This window comes from Thermobia domestica, chromosome 18 (genome assembly GCF_964235325.1).
Source record: "Thermobia domestica chromosome 18, izTheDome1.hap1.1, whole genome shotgun sequence".
Lineage (NCBI taxonomy): Eukaryota > Metazoa > Arthropoda > Insecta > Zygentoma > Lepismatidae > Thermobia > Thermobia domestica.
In genome coordinates this window covers 171,005,539-171,023,240 of record NC_137471.1, presented here as the reverse complement: position 1 = coordinate 171,023,240, position 17,702 = coordinate 171,005,539, and the positions used below count along the sequence as shown (strand labels likewise).

General features: G+C 35.6%; 1 protein-coding gene across 1 annotated transcript; it reads left to right on the top strand.

Moving 5' to 3' along the window:
* Positions 1-2,229: 2,229 nt before the first annotated feature.
* LOC145674859 (uncharacterized) lies at positions 2,230-17,201 on the top strand. The gene is made up of 2 exons (XM_081745094.1): positions 2,230-3,016; positions 11,817-17,201. Exons 1-2 carry the CDS (start codon positions 2,652-2,654, stop codon positions 12,241-12,243), a joined length of 792 nt encoding a protein of 263 aa, XP_081601220.1. The 5' UTR covers positions 2,230-2,651; the 3' UTR covers positions 12,244-17,201.
* The last annotated feature ends 501 nt before the right edge of the window (positions 17,202-17,702 follow it).

Sequence of the window (17,702 nt, the reverse complement as noted above, 5' to 3'; positions counted from 1 at the left end):
TATTCTTCTCAGGATCCTGTTCTCAAATACTTTCAGTCTATGTTCTTCCCTCAGAGTAAGCGACCATGTTTATAACATTTAGAAATTTAATCCGCCTTATGCAAGGTCGTTTTGACAAATGATTAGCGTAATGCTAAACGCCCGACATCTGCAGGAAACGTATGTAAGACGAACGCTTTAGTATGGTTCTAATCACAAGCCAGAAGGACTCTGCATATGGCCCAGTTTTCTTTATCATCTCTGACGGGTATTATCATTTCTAATTCATTTTCGTACTCATTGATAATTAAATTGCATCAAAGTGTTCCAAATCACTCATCTTCTGCTCCAACTGATATTTGATTCTTAAATCTGCGTTTTAGTTTGTCTTTTAACAATTCACTTACATGAAGGAGGTTAATGCCAGCACCCCGCCCCATTTTCTCCACACTGACCTAACACTAATTCGAGCTTACAACGACACACTGACCCGCCAGACTGATCCATCACTCAGCACCTATAACGGGGAATTGAACTGCCAGTGTTTCGAAGGATAGCTGGCGTTGTCGGCGGGGAAGGAGTTTTACACGGGAATGACTTATCATACAGTGTTTAGTACTTAGTCCTGTATATGTATACCAAGTTTTATGCCGATCATCGCGTTCTAACCGAAGCATATCCCTTGTTAGAAAAAAATCATATGACTAGTTATATAAAATACAGTCAACGAATTTCAATTTTTTTAAACCTCCAAATTGTTTAAATCCTAGAAGTATATCATTATAAATGAAAATAAAGTAATTTGTCATACTTTTCTTATAATTTGGAAAATAAAATAAAGAAATGGAAATAAATTCCTTCCTGGAAATTGTAATGCAAGAGAACAAAACGGGAATATTCCCGTTTTTTATTTTCCTTTCCACCGGAAATATTCCCACTGCCTATCACTACTCTTGAATGAGTTGACATTGGTAAAAGTTAACATTTTACAAATACAATAAACGAAAAAAAAACTAGTGCAATTTAATTTACGGTGGAAAACAATAATGATATCAAAACAAAAGTGCAAAGAAAACACCAACCACTTTTCGTTCATTGTTACGCATATTATTATTATTATTATTATTATTATTATTAATAATAATAATAATAATAATAATAATAATAATAATAATAATAATATATAAAGTCAGTGGTAGCTCTTGCCTTCAACAAGTATACAACAGTGGCTTTAAACACATTATAAATTTCTAATGGTCTATGTCAGGTCGGGCTTTATATTTGTGAAGAAGGAGAAGAAGAACTAATTTTTTTAATAAGCAATTATTCTGTATCATATTAAAACCTGATCGTATATTTGATTGCAAGTACCGTCTATAATTGCCGGGAGAGTATCCTTGAAATATCGATTAGAGTGGCCGTTATGGCGAGTGCATCGTGCTTAGTTTGTCCTGTGATGACGAGAGTTGTGTGGGGTTTTCTATACATATTTACTAAACTTACACACTTTTTCTTTCCTTTACACGTTCATACATTCCCTTCTTTTTTCTACACCTTTTCCCAGTCATTTTACACTCCTCACTTTTCTCTACTTCTTGTTCTGTTGAACTTGGCCTTCAGCCCCCTTTGTCTGTTCTAAATTCTCTCCTTATTCTATCCTTTTCCTATTGTACCATACTTCTCTCCAAAAAATCACAGAAGAAACAATTAAAGAGAAAGCGCAGGAAAAGTGGTATGAAGAAGGTGTCAAGAAGAGCAGTTTGAAAGGAATATACACATATAAAAGGCGTTATGAGAAAATAAGTTATATGAAGAATGATTTGCGAAGCATTTTACTTTTCAAAGCCAGGTCAGGGAGCCTTGAAACAGGGATAAGATTGAAAAAATTTAAAGAAGTGAACGAAAAATGTCAATTATGTTTTAACGAAGATGAAACATTAGAACACTTATTGTTAAAATGTGAAGAAACCCTAAAAATCAGGGGAAAATGGAAATGGATCGATGAAATGAAAAAGGAAGGAAATTTGGTTAAATTTACTTGGAGGCTAGGCTTTAATGTAAATGCAAGGGAACTAAGTGAGAAAGAAATAAAAAAAAAACAAAGAACTTCTTGAATTTTTGTGGAAAAAGAAAATGGAAAACTCTAAATGAAAAAGGAACAGTACTTACTTTCTCTTTTTTTTTTATTTTTTTCCCCGAACCAAACTTCCGAAGAGAAGGAAGGAAATACCTTGAACCTGAACCTGAACCTGAAATTTGACTTTTCTCCCGATTGCGACTTCTTTTTTCACGTATTTTCGCTTTATCATACTTACTACTTTCTATCTGTTTTATGACTTTGTACACATATTGTTACTTTTTTTATCATTTTTCAACTATTCTAATCTTTACATTTTACACGTTTAATTACCATTCTAAATTACCGATATTCTTGTTCAATACAGTGATAATGATACTATTCAAAACTTTTGTGATGCTAACTACAAACAAACTTTCAATTGCCGAGAGAGCAATTGTGGCCGATGAATAAGAATAAGAGGAAGAAGAACAAGATTGGAAATGTAAAGTTGCTTTTGTGAACGTACTTGTAAATGATTTCATTAACACTGGCAACGTAAAATATAAGGGGAGTATAAGAACAGTGTTAAATTCTTTTTATATTTCAATTCACAATGGCTGGTAAGGCCTCTATTAAGTTGGAATTGATGTGCAAAGAAGAAATTGCTTATGACTTACTTCATGATGATCCGCTCGAAGGGAGAGGGTGGACATACGAACTAAAGAATGACAACAAAGAGTTAATATTATCTACAACGGAAGGAGAGGTATCAGTGGACAAGGATACTGCTATGTGCTCTTTGGATGTGAAACTAAACGTTGATAGGGTGAAACCAGAATTAGCACTAGAAGAAGATCCTGCATTTGAAAGTAATATAGAAACGCTAAGAAAAATTGTGGTTCAGGAGACTTGCGCGTCGTATTCTAATGACTCCCAACAATTAACAACAAAAAGTTTAAATTCAGTTCGGCCAGAAAGGTAATGTTCAATTTTTCATTAACTAATTGGCTCAGATTGATAATACGGTTACATGGTTTAGGAAATTTTGTTGGTTTAATGCAATACTTCACGACAAATATTTAGGTATGGGAGATATCATGAACGTAAGATAGTAGCCTACAATTTGGAAATGACATGAGACACATAGACAAGCTGCATACCAAATAAAAATAATAACAAGATATATACCATCCATACAATTCTTATGTAGTTCATATCTTGATAAAAATAATTATTTCTTTATTATTGGTTACACATTTCTCACTAATTGTTTCACATATTTAAAATATGGGTGCTCGACGATATTGTTTTATTTATATAGAGACTTATGTAAAATAACAAATAATGAGAATGGTAATTATCCTAAAATTCTACAAATGTAAACCTGTAATGTATTATATTCGAACATAAACTTTGGACGTTTGTGATTTTATTTAGGATTTAGCCCAAATGGGTCTAGCCTCATTTTTCCGGTGGGCTTCGAAAGACATAAGTAAAATACAAGATAAAGAATATTTTAACCAACAATGGATGTTCATTATTTGTAGAGGTCCATACATCAGTCCAATTCATAGCTGCACTCATTTTTTGAAGGAAGTCGACTTTTTACATTCCCAGGAATCTTTTTTAGGGTATGGACCTGCATTTCTCAATATGGGATCACTTTAAAGGCTTGGTGAACGTACATAATATATGAATTATTGTAAAAACAACGCTAACCAGCATGTGCTAGATGGACGGTAAAAATAAGATTGCTATGCAGATTAGGGCATTACGCAGAATGTGGGTAAACAAGGATAGCGCAAAATTCTGTATTTAGGATGACGCACATGTCTTACGTGTTGAATGTGTTCTTGTACGTTCCTAAGTATTTTATAGGTAACATGCTGAAAAGCTTTCTTTGCTTGTATATTTGTGTTCCAAAGTAACACAAGACATTAGGGACGTAACTTCTTAATTATATGGATCCCTTCATTCCCAAACATTTTCATAGTTTCATGTTATGATTTGCCACACTAAATTTTGATACTTCATTTCGCTTACAGTGGTTACTAGCTACCTTGACAAGGGGTTACTTTGCACATCGGGCATTACTTCGTACAAAATATGAAGAGAGTTTCACAGTCCTCCGTCAGTAAAACCATGAACTGTATACACGAAGTTTCAACTACCACCTACGATAGAACATGTAACTTTATTTTGGTGTTAATGTTGGGGGTCAGCATCAGTTCTAGTTACAGGGAGAGTTTGTTGTTGTAGTGGTATGGAAAGCAGTCACTGTAAGGACCGCCAAATATTAAAAGAATATCCGTTAATGTTAAGTCAGTTTCGTTATATTATACAACGTAACTTGCATTATACAACGTAGCTAATAACCGTTTGAACATTTTAATACAAATAAATTAGTTAAACGGCGGTTAGGCTTTATGAAGCGCCATTTTGTGCGTAATTAGTTGACAACACAGGTTGTAAGTCATTCATAAAAAATACAGATTAATGAATTGGATTCTAAAACCAAGGGTGCTGACAATCTTTTACAGTTGAGACCTGCAGGGTCCGTGACGATTCGAATGAATCGCTTCTACCCTAAGACCTTACATACCACCGTAGTTGCATGCCTTCGGCATTCAAGTCATGACAAATCAGGGTTAATTTCCGAACCCCAATTGGGCTGTCAACATTCAGGCCTTGAGGAGGCATTTTAAGAAAATAAATATAATGAAGAGGACGACAAGAAATACACCCTGGGAGGAGATTTAATGCTACAGCCCCACATTTCAATTCATCAATTTTTTAATCAATTTTATTACTTCAAGCCCGCTCGTACCTACAAAATTGGTAGGTTTACAAATGTAACCTTTTAAAGAGCGCTAGCTAATACTTATGTGTGACTTACTAGCAATTGCACTTACCTTTATCGAGAATAAAGTCACATCCGAGAGCATTTGTCACAATAGTGAAACACAAAATAACAGTAATATTAACTTGTTCATTAAACATTTTTGTTGTTCAGGGCCTACTCGTACGTAGCAATCTTAATATGTTCTCATAACATAAACCTTAATTTTACCATATACTGTCTAACTGACGTAGGCACTCCGTACTATCGATACATCATAGTATCCGGTGTTTATCGTAGTAAAGGGTACCGTGGAACCGTAAACGGGCTTCCCTTTTTCTTTAGATCGGTTTATGATTCCCGGCACAAGAATACAAGAGTTTTTTTCAAACATCAAAAAGAATAACATTTAATTTACTTTCTTTAAATCCAAATCAAAACCCTTATTATTTTCTATAAATCCAAATCAAAATTAATTATTATATCAAAATCTAAAATCCGAACATCAATTTTATTACTATTATACTTTTCTCTAATTATGCCAAACTTTAAAAGTTAGAACAAAATTTGGAAATTTTAGTCAATTGCCGAATCTGCATATTAGCTGGGACCCAACCAGGCGTCGCACTGGTTTCATCACTTTAATTTTATAACGAAAGTAGGGATGTCCCTAGGGGATGAACTATATTTTAACCTTCAACTCTTCTTAACTTATAATATCGCTTTCTCTGAAGTGAATTAACTTCAGTTATCATTAGTCACCTTGAATCCACATTGACTTTTCATAGTAGACTGCATATATATATCGAACGACGAACAACTCAACGAGCAACTTTATCAAATTCAAGGTTATTGTCAATTACTTTCAATATTATACTAAATTGTGTTTAACTTACAGTATTTTGACGGCCACTTAATCTTACATTACAAATTTCGCATATTTTCTCATTATACAATCACAACATCAGATGAAAAAATTCACTATCTGAAGAGCACATTTTTTTAATTATCCAAAATTTTAACTTTATGATTAATTGTAGTTATTACTAGTACTTCTCTAATTATGTTCGTAATTATCTCTAATTGCCTAACATGTCTCTAAATGCTTGATTGTATGGGGACAGTTAATGTTAATATAAGCATAAAGGAGAATGATTAAAAACTCAAGCAAAATTTGATAATAAAATTTTATTATGAAGTATGGTTCCCAAAACTGGAAAGACCTGAAAAAAAAAAAATACAAAACTTAAACATCCTAATAAGAATTCGATACTGAAGGTCCGCATCCAAAACGGGACAGCCATACTTTTCAAAACTGGTGCTGTATTATTACAATTTCAAAGTCCGAAATCGCGTTCTAAATCAATTACCTGTTTAAAATTTCCAATGCTGTCTTTCGTCTCCTTTCCACATTCATCTTTCATCTCCAAAAGCTGTAAGGAAACCATAAAACATGACATCTAAGTAATCGTACCTGATATTAGAGCGATTTTGATGGTTTCTTGGACTGGTGCGTCAATGGCGGTGGGCACACACTTTGATTCTGAAAAGTAACCTTCGAAATTCGGGGAAATAAACAATAATCCTTTTTCATAATGTAAAAGTTTAAAAGTTCAAATTCGGTATTTGTGATTTCTCATCTCTTCCGGGGTTTAGCCCGAGTTCGGGTGAAGTTCACGCTTTTTTTTTTGTGCCAAGATTTTAATTTTCCATCTGTGCCGGTTACGCTTGTGAGCTGTAATTTAGCACGGTTACGTGTACTTTTCCAGTTAGTTTGTTTAATTTCGGTACTTTTTTCCTTTTTACAGCGTATTTACTAAACTTTCACGTAATAACACACCTTCCTTTACGACGTTTGGTTTTACGCTGCATTGCGATACCTGTCATAAATTTCTTTTTAGGTTTGCGCTTATTGTTACTATATTTTGCCATGTAGTTTACTATATTTAATACAATGTTTGTACGTGATTTCGCTTAAGCTTTTTAGTATTCTTCGAGGTCGTTGTATACTTCTTCCGCATGTTTGACTCGAAATAACCTCGCCTACAGCTCGACTTTAATTTGCATGTAGTTCGTCTTTGACCGAGTTTAGTGCGTTCCGAATTACGCTTACCAAGGCTCTTTCCTTTTATTTTCAACTTATTTCCTACTCCACGCCTAATGTGTGGTTGTGCGTGCTCAGAATACGCTGTACGTGGAGGTCGACGAACATTGTTTTCATCATGAGCAATCAACTGGTCTACATTTTGAGTAGCACTACACTTAAATTTTCGCTCTTTACAATTTCGCAAAAGTGAAGTACTAACTTGAAAATTCAAACATTTCGGCAACTGAAAATTAATAAATGTTGCATCTGATGTACTGATATGATCACGTATGCTCATTTTAATTCTACTGATTATGCTCCTCGAAATCGAGTTTACGTTAATAATGTATTACGAAAACTCAACTGGGTATCATTGGCCTTCTTATTTTCTTCTTAACCTTGCTGTTACATTTCGGTTCTATAACGGAAATATACTTTCGACTACGTGTGCTTTATTGGAAGTGTTACTTTTACGCTTGTTTCCGGTAAACATTTCCGACCGATATTTTATATACGAGACCTTCACTACGTAAAACACAATTCGCTTGGCGGGTCTATTGTGAATTTGAAGTCGTTTCCTTCTACAATACTCAAAGCTGATAAAGTCGGAATAGATTTGCAGCACTAAAATGCAACTTACCTTAGACATACACTGTTACAAAGACAAATTTGAATTTGTTATGTCGCGCAAAACCATTTGCCTGCGACACAAAACCGACAACACTGTAACTTCGTTATCACACAAAATCATCAATTGAACTCTCTAGTCTTCCCTGGCTTTTTCGAGAGGGCGGATACGCGCAACCTGAACGCTACCGCTTATCATGTGTGAAACATCGGTATTCCTTGCCGGCAAAACAATTACATTAGAAACAATTGTCCAGAGGTACGCGTAACGATTCTTCTTTTTAGCTATCTATACACTGCATATTTCCTTTTCCTGACTGTAATCGACTTTCATGTTTATTTGGCACATATCTTTCCCAACTTGGGCCGCCTTGAATTCAAGAGTATTTACGGTTTCTTTTCGCCTTGCACTCTTTTAATTTGTTGGTTTGCCTACACTCAAACTGTGCCGTTCGCATGTATTCATAGAACACAGTGAAACCTTTCTTTCATTCCGCTACACTATTTTTAAACTCAGCAGTTACTGAATCAACATGATTGGCCGCGTTAACTAATTCAGAGCGTACTTCAGTTAAGGAGTTATTGGCTACTTTGATATCATTACGTAAGCTGTCTGCTTTGGCATTCAATTCGCTCTTTCCAATGCTCCCAAATCGTTTCTGTTACAGGGTTTGAAGTTCACCTACTGATTCATGTATTTTTTGTCCTAGACATCCAATATTCATTACCATTTTTGAGCAATGGTTTCTAATTGTTTCTCTAATTCCTCTGTCAACATTGCTTGAAAGTGTTCTAAAACACTAGCCTCCATATTGATATGAATTACGTGCAACTAATTCAAAGTACAAAAACATAAATGTCTGAGTTTAATACGAAAATAAGAAACATGCACTTAAAACATGAAACACTATGAATTTTGATATTACGACCATTACCAACCAATCCTTCTTTTCACAACTCAGGTTTCACTTTGCGAAGTGCTTCAATATAAAATTAACACAGATATAAACTAGTACCATATATAAAATATTTTCTATAACTATTCTATCAGTCCTTGATTCCATTTTGTACTAATACACAATACCACACTCAGCAAGGCCATGTGATAATATTTGAAAAACAGTATCACGTGACAGTTTGTACACAATAACTGCGTCTTCATCAGACTTCCACTCCTTCTGGCTGCTAGGAGTTGGTCATCACTTATATATACTGTACGGAGATAAATTTTTATTGGGTTCCGCCCCTTCTTTAAAAAGTTACACTTGTCTGGTTTTCACTTTCACTTTTTAGCTGCACACGTGTCTAATTAAAGGTTTACTTTTTTCCGCTCGATGCGTCCTGTCCTCTAATTATACTTATTTTCCTTGTTATTTTGTTTCGTTTTCTTTCTTTCTCCTTTGTATTCCTTCTTCTTTAAGCAGAATCTTCTCTCACTCCTTATTTATCGAGAATCCTGCATTCCAGTTCATCACCTTGCCTCCTGCTTTCATAATCTCTCTGGCTTCCTTCTATTTTCTCACCAAAGTCCTGTTCTCTACTTTTATGACCTCTGCTCCTTCCCACCCTATCCTGTGGTTTGTTTCTTTCTGATGCTTGTATATCGCATTGTTGTCCATTTTCAATCTTACATCATCCTGGTGCTGTTTAATCCTTTTTTTGCATTTTTTTGTTTCTCCTATGTAAATTTTGTTACACTCCTCGCATCCTACTTTATATATTAATCCCCCTTGATCTTTGTTCACTATTGCTTTTCTCTTTTTTCTTCTGACTAGTTCAATTATTCTGCTTCTTCTTTTCCTGTACGTCCTAATTCCTGGTTTCCGAAAAATTCTCTGTATGTTCTATGTTTGTTTGCACAGTGAATGTGTTGAAATTGTCACGTGATACTGTTTTCTTTTTACATATTATCAAACAGCGTTGCTCAGTGTGTATTAGTATTAAAACATTTACTGTTATTCATAAATGCACATAAAGGTGCATAGTGTAAATATGTATATATGTGTGTATACTCAATCAGCTGTTTGCTATCCACTCACATCTACATAGAATGAAAAATAAACAAGAAAAATTTTTATAAGCTACATTAATCTCTCTGTTGCCCTCAAGGTCAAAACATATTTCCTTAACTTACATGAAAAATCTACATTACTCATTTCTTGTTTTTATCTGTCACTCTGCTTTATTTTTAATTAATTGTGTTCGCCGAAGATCTGATGGAAATTGACTGTCGACACTAGGCTAATCAGATTCAAAACTCAACACGTTATCTGTATAACTAATGGTATTGTAAAAGCAGTTGTAGGAAGATTGCTATAATTTAATCCGGAAAACGGTCGCCATGTGCTTGAAATCGTGTTCTTTGGTAGTTGTTAGGTTCTTGTAAATATAATCGTAACCTTCAGATTGATTTTCGTCTATTTCCCAAGATTTGTCACTTGTTTATTGCATTTATCCCAGCTTTGCTACGGTAGGGGAACGTAATATTGAGGTCTCAAATATTCAGTAAAAGTCATAATAATAATAATAGTATAGGTAACAAATTCCGTATGAGGACACATTGTATTAAAGCCTGTAAGATAACCGGTAGCGTAAGGCATAAGTTACAAAATAGTCGGGATTGGAGAGAAGTGTCAGGAGCAACAGCACATACCCTCTCGATATGTTCCTACAACTAGCTACATGTTAAAACGGAAAGTTTCCCTACAACGACCTAAATATTATAAAGGAAAGTTACATGTTATAACGGAAAGTTTCGAGGTAATTTTCTTGTAGAAAGTAGGGATTCTGAACTCACAAGAGCCGTAATTACAGTTGTTTTTAAGTAATGGTTATGCTGGCTAAGCTACAGAAGATGTCGAAGGGGTTTCGGGAAAGGGGTTACGTACCATCATGAGACACCTCTACAGCTACTCAAATTTAAACGAAAGATTTCGGCTAATATTTCGTGTAGAATATATTCTACTGTACGTTTTCAGGAAAAAAACTGTAAAAAAAAAAAAAAAAAGAACTGCATATAATTGAAAACTAAAGCTTGTAATAAACTAACTTGTGAAGTTTGCAGATGTAATTAAAAAAGCTTTGCTACAAAAATATATACACAGACCATAATTCAGTGAGCTCTGAAATACAAACTAACAAAACGATGAATAAGATTATGTCTACAGAGCAATTGTTGCTTACACTATTTCTAGAATCGAGATAAGTTTGAGAAATGTTTACGATAGTTTTGGTCTCGTATCGATTCTCATCTCCAAAGCATGACTATAGTGTGAGTTAACCTTGTCCCGTCTCGAATGAAAATGTTTCATCCCGATCTTGTTTGGTTTGTTTTAGAATCGAGATGAGAAATTCGTCTTTTCATGGGCAACATTACACAAAACTAAAATATTTTTTTTTTTTTTTTTTTGCCTAATATCACGTTTCTGCTTGTAATGGTACGACCTGAGCGATAATAAGTTTTTCATTTTTAAATATTCTTCGAGATAAATGTTGTTATTAATAGTATTACTCCTGAAAACTTGATATTTCAAGTGCTGAAACAAACGAGTATTCAAATATTTGAATGTAATGAAGCGTGTGTTATCGCCGATCTATTTCCATCAAAATTCCTAAAGTAAAAAAAAAAAAAAAATGCTTGACGTGTATTCGATCGAAGATCCCCGAGATAACTGGTCAAGCTACTAGACCACTGAACCACGATCACAACGCTGTAAATGATTCGTCTTTAGTCTTGTTACTTTAAATTTCTCTGCCTCAGCTTGGAAAGTTGTATGTAATTTTTTAATTGGTTTCAAAACGCCTTTCGTGTTCCTTTTATGATGATATAAGTGAGTGATCTTCCGTACAGTTTCTATTAATACGTTGAGTTGTTCTTAAACCTTTGGATCGCAAGTTGTTTTTTTCTCCACACGAAACTACAGATAAGACAGATTTAATTCTCATGCTGTGCTTTTGTGTCAAGGCAGCCGACAATACCTGGTCATAGACTTATGTCCGCCACGATATAAATGATAGTTTAATTTGATATAGTGAAACAAACTACAGCAACTTATTTTGAGTCAATAGTGATATGGTACTCCATTTCGTATTTCTACAATATTTAATGTAATAAAACATGTAATATAGCGTAACTTTATCATGTAATATAGCGAATGATTACATGTTTACTTGCTACTTAATCATTATCTCAATTTACATTTCATTGTTTGTTGAATTTGTTACAGGCGCGATAACATCTTTGATTTCCACGGAGAAGGGAATATGTTTACTACATTGAATAAAGACATCTCTCATTCTTATGAGGAATCTGATACTTCGACGCAGTTTGGCAAAGGATTTCATCGATCACGTTTGACAACAAATATGGTGACGCACGAAAGTGAAAAGCGTCGTACGTACCATAATAGTGATAAGGAATTTAGAGTATGTTCAAGTTTCGCTACGCACATGGTGATTCATACAGGAGGAAAACTACACACGTGTCAAGAGTGTGGCATTACATTTAATCAACGTTCAACTTCGGCTACACACATGTTAATCCACACAGGAGAAAAAGTTTACACATGCCAAGAGTGTGGCAAGGCATTTAATCAACGTTCAAATTTGGCTACACACATGTTAATCCACACAGGAGAGAAACCTCACAAGTGACAAGAGTGTGGTAAGGCATTTACTCGTCGTTCACATTTGGCTAGACACATGTTAAAACACACAGGAGAAAAACCTCACACGTGCCAAGAGTGTGGTAAAGCATTTAGGCATCGTTCACATTTGGCTACACACATGTTAATGCACACAGGAGAAAAACCTCACACTTGCCAAGAGTGTGGTGAGGCATTTCATCTACGTTCAACTTTGGCTACACATATGTTAATCCACACAGGAGAAAGGCCTTACACGTGCCAAGAGTGTGGTAAGGCATTTAATCATCGTTCAACTTTGGCTCGACACATGTTAATACACACAGGAGAAAAACCTCACATGTGCCAACAGTGTGGAAAGGCATTTAATCATGGTTCAAATTTCGCTGCACACATGTTAATCCACTCAGGAGAAAAACCTCACATGTGCCAAGAGTGTGGTAAGGCATTTAATCAACGTTCAAATTTGGCTAGACACATGTTAATCCACACAGGAGAAAGAACGTACATGTGCCAAGAGTGTGGTGGGGCATTTACTCGTCGTTCACATTTGGCTACACACATGTTAATCCACACAGGAGAAAAATCTCACACTTGCCAAGAGTGTGGTAAGGCATCTACTGAACGTTCACATTTGGCTAGACACATGTTAATCCACACAGGAGAAAAACCTCACACTTACCAAGAGTGTGGTAAGGCATTTAATCGAGGTTCCAGTTTGGCTGCAAACAAGTTAATCCAAACACGTGCCAACAGTGTGGTGAAAAATTAATTCAACCTTCAAGTTTTGCTACACACATGTTAATTCTCAGTTGAACAGAATATCACACAATCTACGAGTGTGATGACGAATGTAAATATCGTTTAAGTTTCGTTACACACATGCTAATCCATACAGGAAAAAAGGTCACGTATGCTAAGAGTTTGGTTGGAAGTTTAATCGAAGTTCAACTCTGGCTACACATGTTAATATCCATTAGAATATGCATTAATATGCCCTGAGTGTGGTATGTCATTTGATATACGTTGAAGTTTGGCTAGAGACATGTTAATGCACTCAGGAGTAAAACATCATACATGTAAAGAGTTTGGTAAGGCATTTAATCTACGTTCAAAATTGGCTACACATATGTAAATACACACAGTAGCAAAATCTCACCTTGCAAAATTCCTGGAATAGAATTTATTCTACGTTCATACGTGCTGAGCCACACAGGATCAAAACCTCACGCGTGGGAGGTGTGGAAGACGATATAGTCTACGCTCAAAACTTGAAATGCAGTTGAACAGAAGTCAGTCACGAAAGAGATGCAAGGAGCTTAGCAGGGCATTTACTCAAGGTTCACATATTGCAAATTAAATGATAATCCACAAAAGACAAAAATCTCACACGTGCGGAGAGTTTATATGAGTTGTCGCATTCTGTTGGAGGAATAGAGATGGTATAATCTAAGCTGTTATTTTTACTCGTGCTATGAAAATTGTACTATTCCAAATTGAGTGCTTGAGTAGAATAGTCGACAAACGGATGTCATTTGTGTCTGACGTTATCCCATGTTTATTAAAGATCCCTATCTAAGCTCAAGTTATAGTCACCAAAATGAACAACTTTGTCACCTTCTGACAACATCTGGAAATGATTCGTGGCATCTTTCAAGTAAACTTTGAGCACTGTTCCTATATGGTCTGCAGAAACACCCGACGAAGATTGTTTTGGGACACACTTACCTCTGCTCAAATAGTTTCACACTCACATACGAGATCATTCTGTGCTCTGCTGCCCCATTAATTTTAATACTACAAACAATCCGCCTCTATGGTCTTGCGGTCTTATTTCTATGTAGAGAATTGGTTGAGAAACGACATTCCATTGTTCCTTATCGATATTTTCAGACATGTTTCGCTCAATACTAAACAGATATATTTACGGCAGAGTCTGTAAAATTGTTTGTAACACTTTGTACATTTTTGTAGTATAGTTTAAAGGTGGTTTTCTGTTCACTGCACTTTTGAGCAGCATTCTATTGTACATCACCACATTAAACGCAGAATATAAAACATCTGATTTGGCACACTTCTCTAGCGTGGGATCACGTTGTCCAAGTCACTCTCACTCTTTTCTTGCCATCTGAGTTGAACATTGTAAATTATTTTAATTGAGTGTTCTCTACCAATAAATGGTAACGATATTTCACTGCATCTCCAACTGTCAAACGCAGATTCTAGCCGTTGCCTTACTACTGAGTTCACAATGGAAATGATAAAGCATAGATCAATGATAGCTCAAATATTTTTCGCGAAGCAGTAGCTCGAACTTTAACTTTTCTGCGGTTTGATGCCGTCTTTTTGAATTTTATGCATAGACGATCCTAAGTACATACAAAGATTTCTTACTGCCAAACTTAACATACAGATTTACAGTGTGGATAGCTTCATTATTCAAAATCTATAAAAAAACTATTACCTAGTCCCACTCTGGAGCTATACCAATGCATAACTTGTCCATATTACAGTAATATATCGAAAAAGTAAATCTCACGTATATCAACAAACGCTTCCAAACTCAGCACCCTTTATTCATGCAATATATACTACCTCACTTTAGACCCCACACCAAATCGCTATCAGCATACTCGTTTTCCCTAATATTTACGCTGTGCCAGTACACTTTACCCTCGTGAGATTCATTGTTTCTAACCGTATAGTGGTAAGGTGAAAAAAAAAATTTATGAATGGTAACATTTTGCCTCATGGACCCAGAAACATTTTTGTCTGATAAGATGTGAACTAGGATTTAAATTTGTATTATATTTACAATATCAAATACAAACACCAGACAGTGGATGCGCTTTAAGCGAAACTGTACATTTTTATTGACGCAATCCCTTTCTTGTTAAAATTAAGTTCGATAATTATGTGACTATTTTATTGCTTAAATACCGGTACTGAAAATAAAATATTTATTAACTAGAAAGAAGTAAACCAGGATTTCTCCTAATAGCGGTATATTCACGTTTCAATTCTGCAGCAGTCTCCACACATCATTTTTGCGTGACTTAGGCAAAACCACTTACAGCACTTTTGGCAAGATATCTGGCCTTACTGTGTTTATACATGTAACATCGTCCTCGCTTTCCTACATGAGGAGCTACAGAAGCATCTTCTAGAGTCAATCCGAAAAACTTGCTGTGTTCGCTGAATGTATAACATTACTATTAGTCGGTTCTACATTTTAGAAGTGATAAAATCACGTTATTTCCCATCGTGTAGTATTTCTTTCTTCGTCATATTCAGTAGGTATCTGGTCTACTATGTCCACCCCACCTTTAGTATCGTTGTAAAATGTGACGATATCTGGCTTTCTGTTATCTCTGGTACTCTCATCTAATTTGACGTCATTGTGCATACTTGAGATCAGCACTAAACACAGATTTTTGTTAGATGCATACGAACCAATGGTGCAGTTCTAATGAAAACCAAATACACTACTGTATTCTTTCCTCCGTTTGGCATTCACAAACGCGGGGGCAACTCTCTTGCTTTTACGAATTGTCCCTATAATAGTTAACTTACTGTCTCATTCAATTTATTTAACCAAATTGCAGCTTGTAAACCGATTATTGTAAAAAGTTTCTTTGCAAGATGAACCATGAATCTGTTGACACAATCTCTTCACTACTTCTTCAGGTTTGTTATCTATCTGGAACGGGCCTTCTGGTTGTGTTCTCACATACACTTCTATATTTGTTGTGTAGTATAATGTTTCACCAACAAGAATAAAAATTTTAATTCCACATTTTGGAGGTCTTTTAGGCATATAAATACGAAATCCACATCTTCCCTGGAAACCGACAAGTGTCTCACCCAAAGTTGCTAACATACCAGATAAGAAAACTGATGTTGCAGTTGTTTACAAATAATTCAAAAAAAGTCACGAATTGGGGCTAATCTGGGGCTGAAGGTTATATCTGATTATGTTATTCATTAGCATCTTCCACTTTTTCATCCATCATATCCTGCACAGTAATCACTTTCTGCTCAGTTTGGCTTCTCCGTTTCCCATCATCACATAGAGATGACCCTACGCAAAAGACACATTCATTTTTCTGATTAACAATACACATGTGTTAACTTGTGCTTCGCACCTCCCCTCATTCTCCGTCCTCGTTATCCCTTTACTCATTTTTTATTTTCTCTAATTGTATTGTATTTATATTGAATCAATCTGTCTATATTAAGTTGTGTTATATATGTTTACTTTCATTATAATGCTAAGGATCAAAGTTCCATACGCCCATTTTTCTTTTTCTTTTTGATTTTTTGTTAGTTTTTATACCGTATAATTGTAAAATTTCGATAGAGCACAGATCTCCACTTACGCTTTGTAAATTAATTCTTTTCCATCACTCACGTTACAGAGAGCGTAACCTTCTCATAGGTTGCTAGCCACTTTGGTTTGCCGGTAAAACGTAGTGCATTCACATACTTTCTCAGCTGGCGCGCATGTAGTGAGGCGTAGCTGCCAAGTCTAGACTCTATTGCACTCATGTGGGCGCACAGTGATGCTAATTCATTAACAGGCGACAGGTTGCAAGAAATTGAGAGTTTTCACGAGCGTACTGGCTGGAGTACACAAGTAGTATAATTTTTGATCATCATTATGATCATTTTCACTCTTATCCTGTTCTCATCTCATAGTTTTGGATACTGTTTCAGTTCGGTTATTAGACCGCATATGATAATTGACGATGGAAAGTCTTTCATACATCCTTTGAAGATAAAATTGCCGGGGTGGCTCAGTTGTAAAGCGTTCACCTCTGGTGCATGGGGTCTCGGGTCCAAACCCTGCTCCCGCCAAGTGAACTTTGTGGTGGACAAACACCGTGTGCTTGGGTTTCCTCGGAGTTCTCCAGTTTCCTCCCACTTTCTTCATTACACAATTTCATTCATGCTCAGCATACACTGAACCAAGTTCCCAGAGTTCTCGTTCTCCGATCACTGGCAACCACCAAGCATCATTAACGAGTTCACCACCATTTAAGAAGCATACAAATGCACATAGCATCTTGAGCTCCGACTCTGACTTCAACCAGCTTATCCTCCTCTGCAGCCTGTCTAAAGCTAGCTACAGCAAAACTACAATCCAATGTACTTTAGTTCGAAGGTTTTACTGCTCTAACTTCTCCAGTATCGGCAACGCAAAGATATTTCGCAAATGGTAGAAACAAAACAATGGATTCATCATTAAATCACAGTCGGCTAACTTCGCAAAATAATTCGTGACAATCCAGTTTCGAAATGTTCAGGAAAACTGAAACTTTAACTTCTCTCAACAACATCCGACACCAGCAACCTCAGCCACATACCATGTCAATAGTATTACGAGGGGTCCCTCTATCTATAACACTTGATATATAGGCTGAACTTCCTGAAGTGGGATACACCTTTAATAATGCATCCGTATTCGGA

Bases quoted from the DNA above. Each gene is read 5' to 3' on its own strand.
- LOC145674859 (XM_081745094.1), top strand. From the start codon at position 2,652: ATGGCTGGTAAGGCCTCTATTAAGTTGGAATTGATGTGCAAAGAAGAA. The intron at 3,017-11,816 runs GTAATGTTCAAT...AATTTGTTACAG, and splicing joins AATTCAGTTCGGCCAGAAAG to GCGCGATAACATCTTTGATT.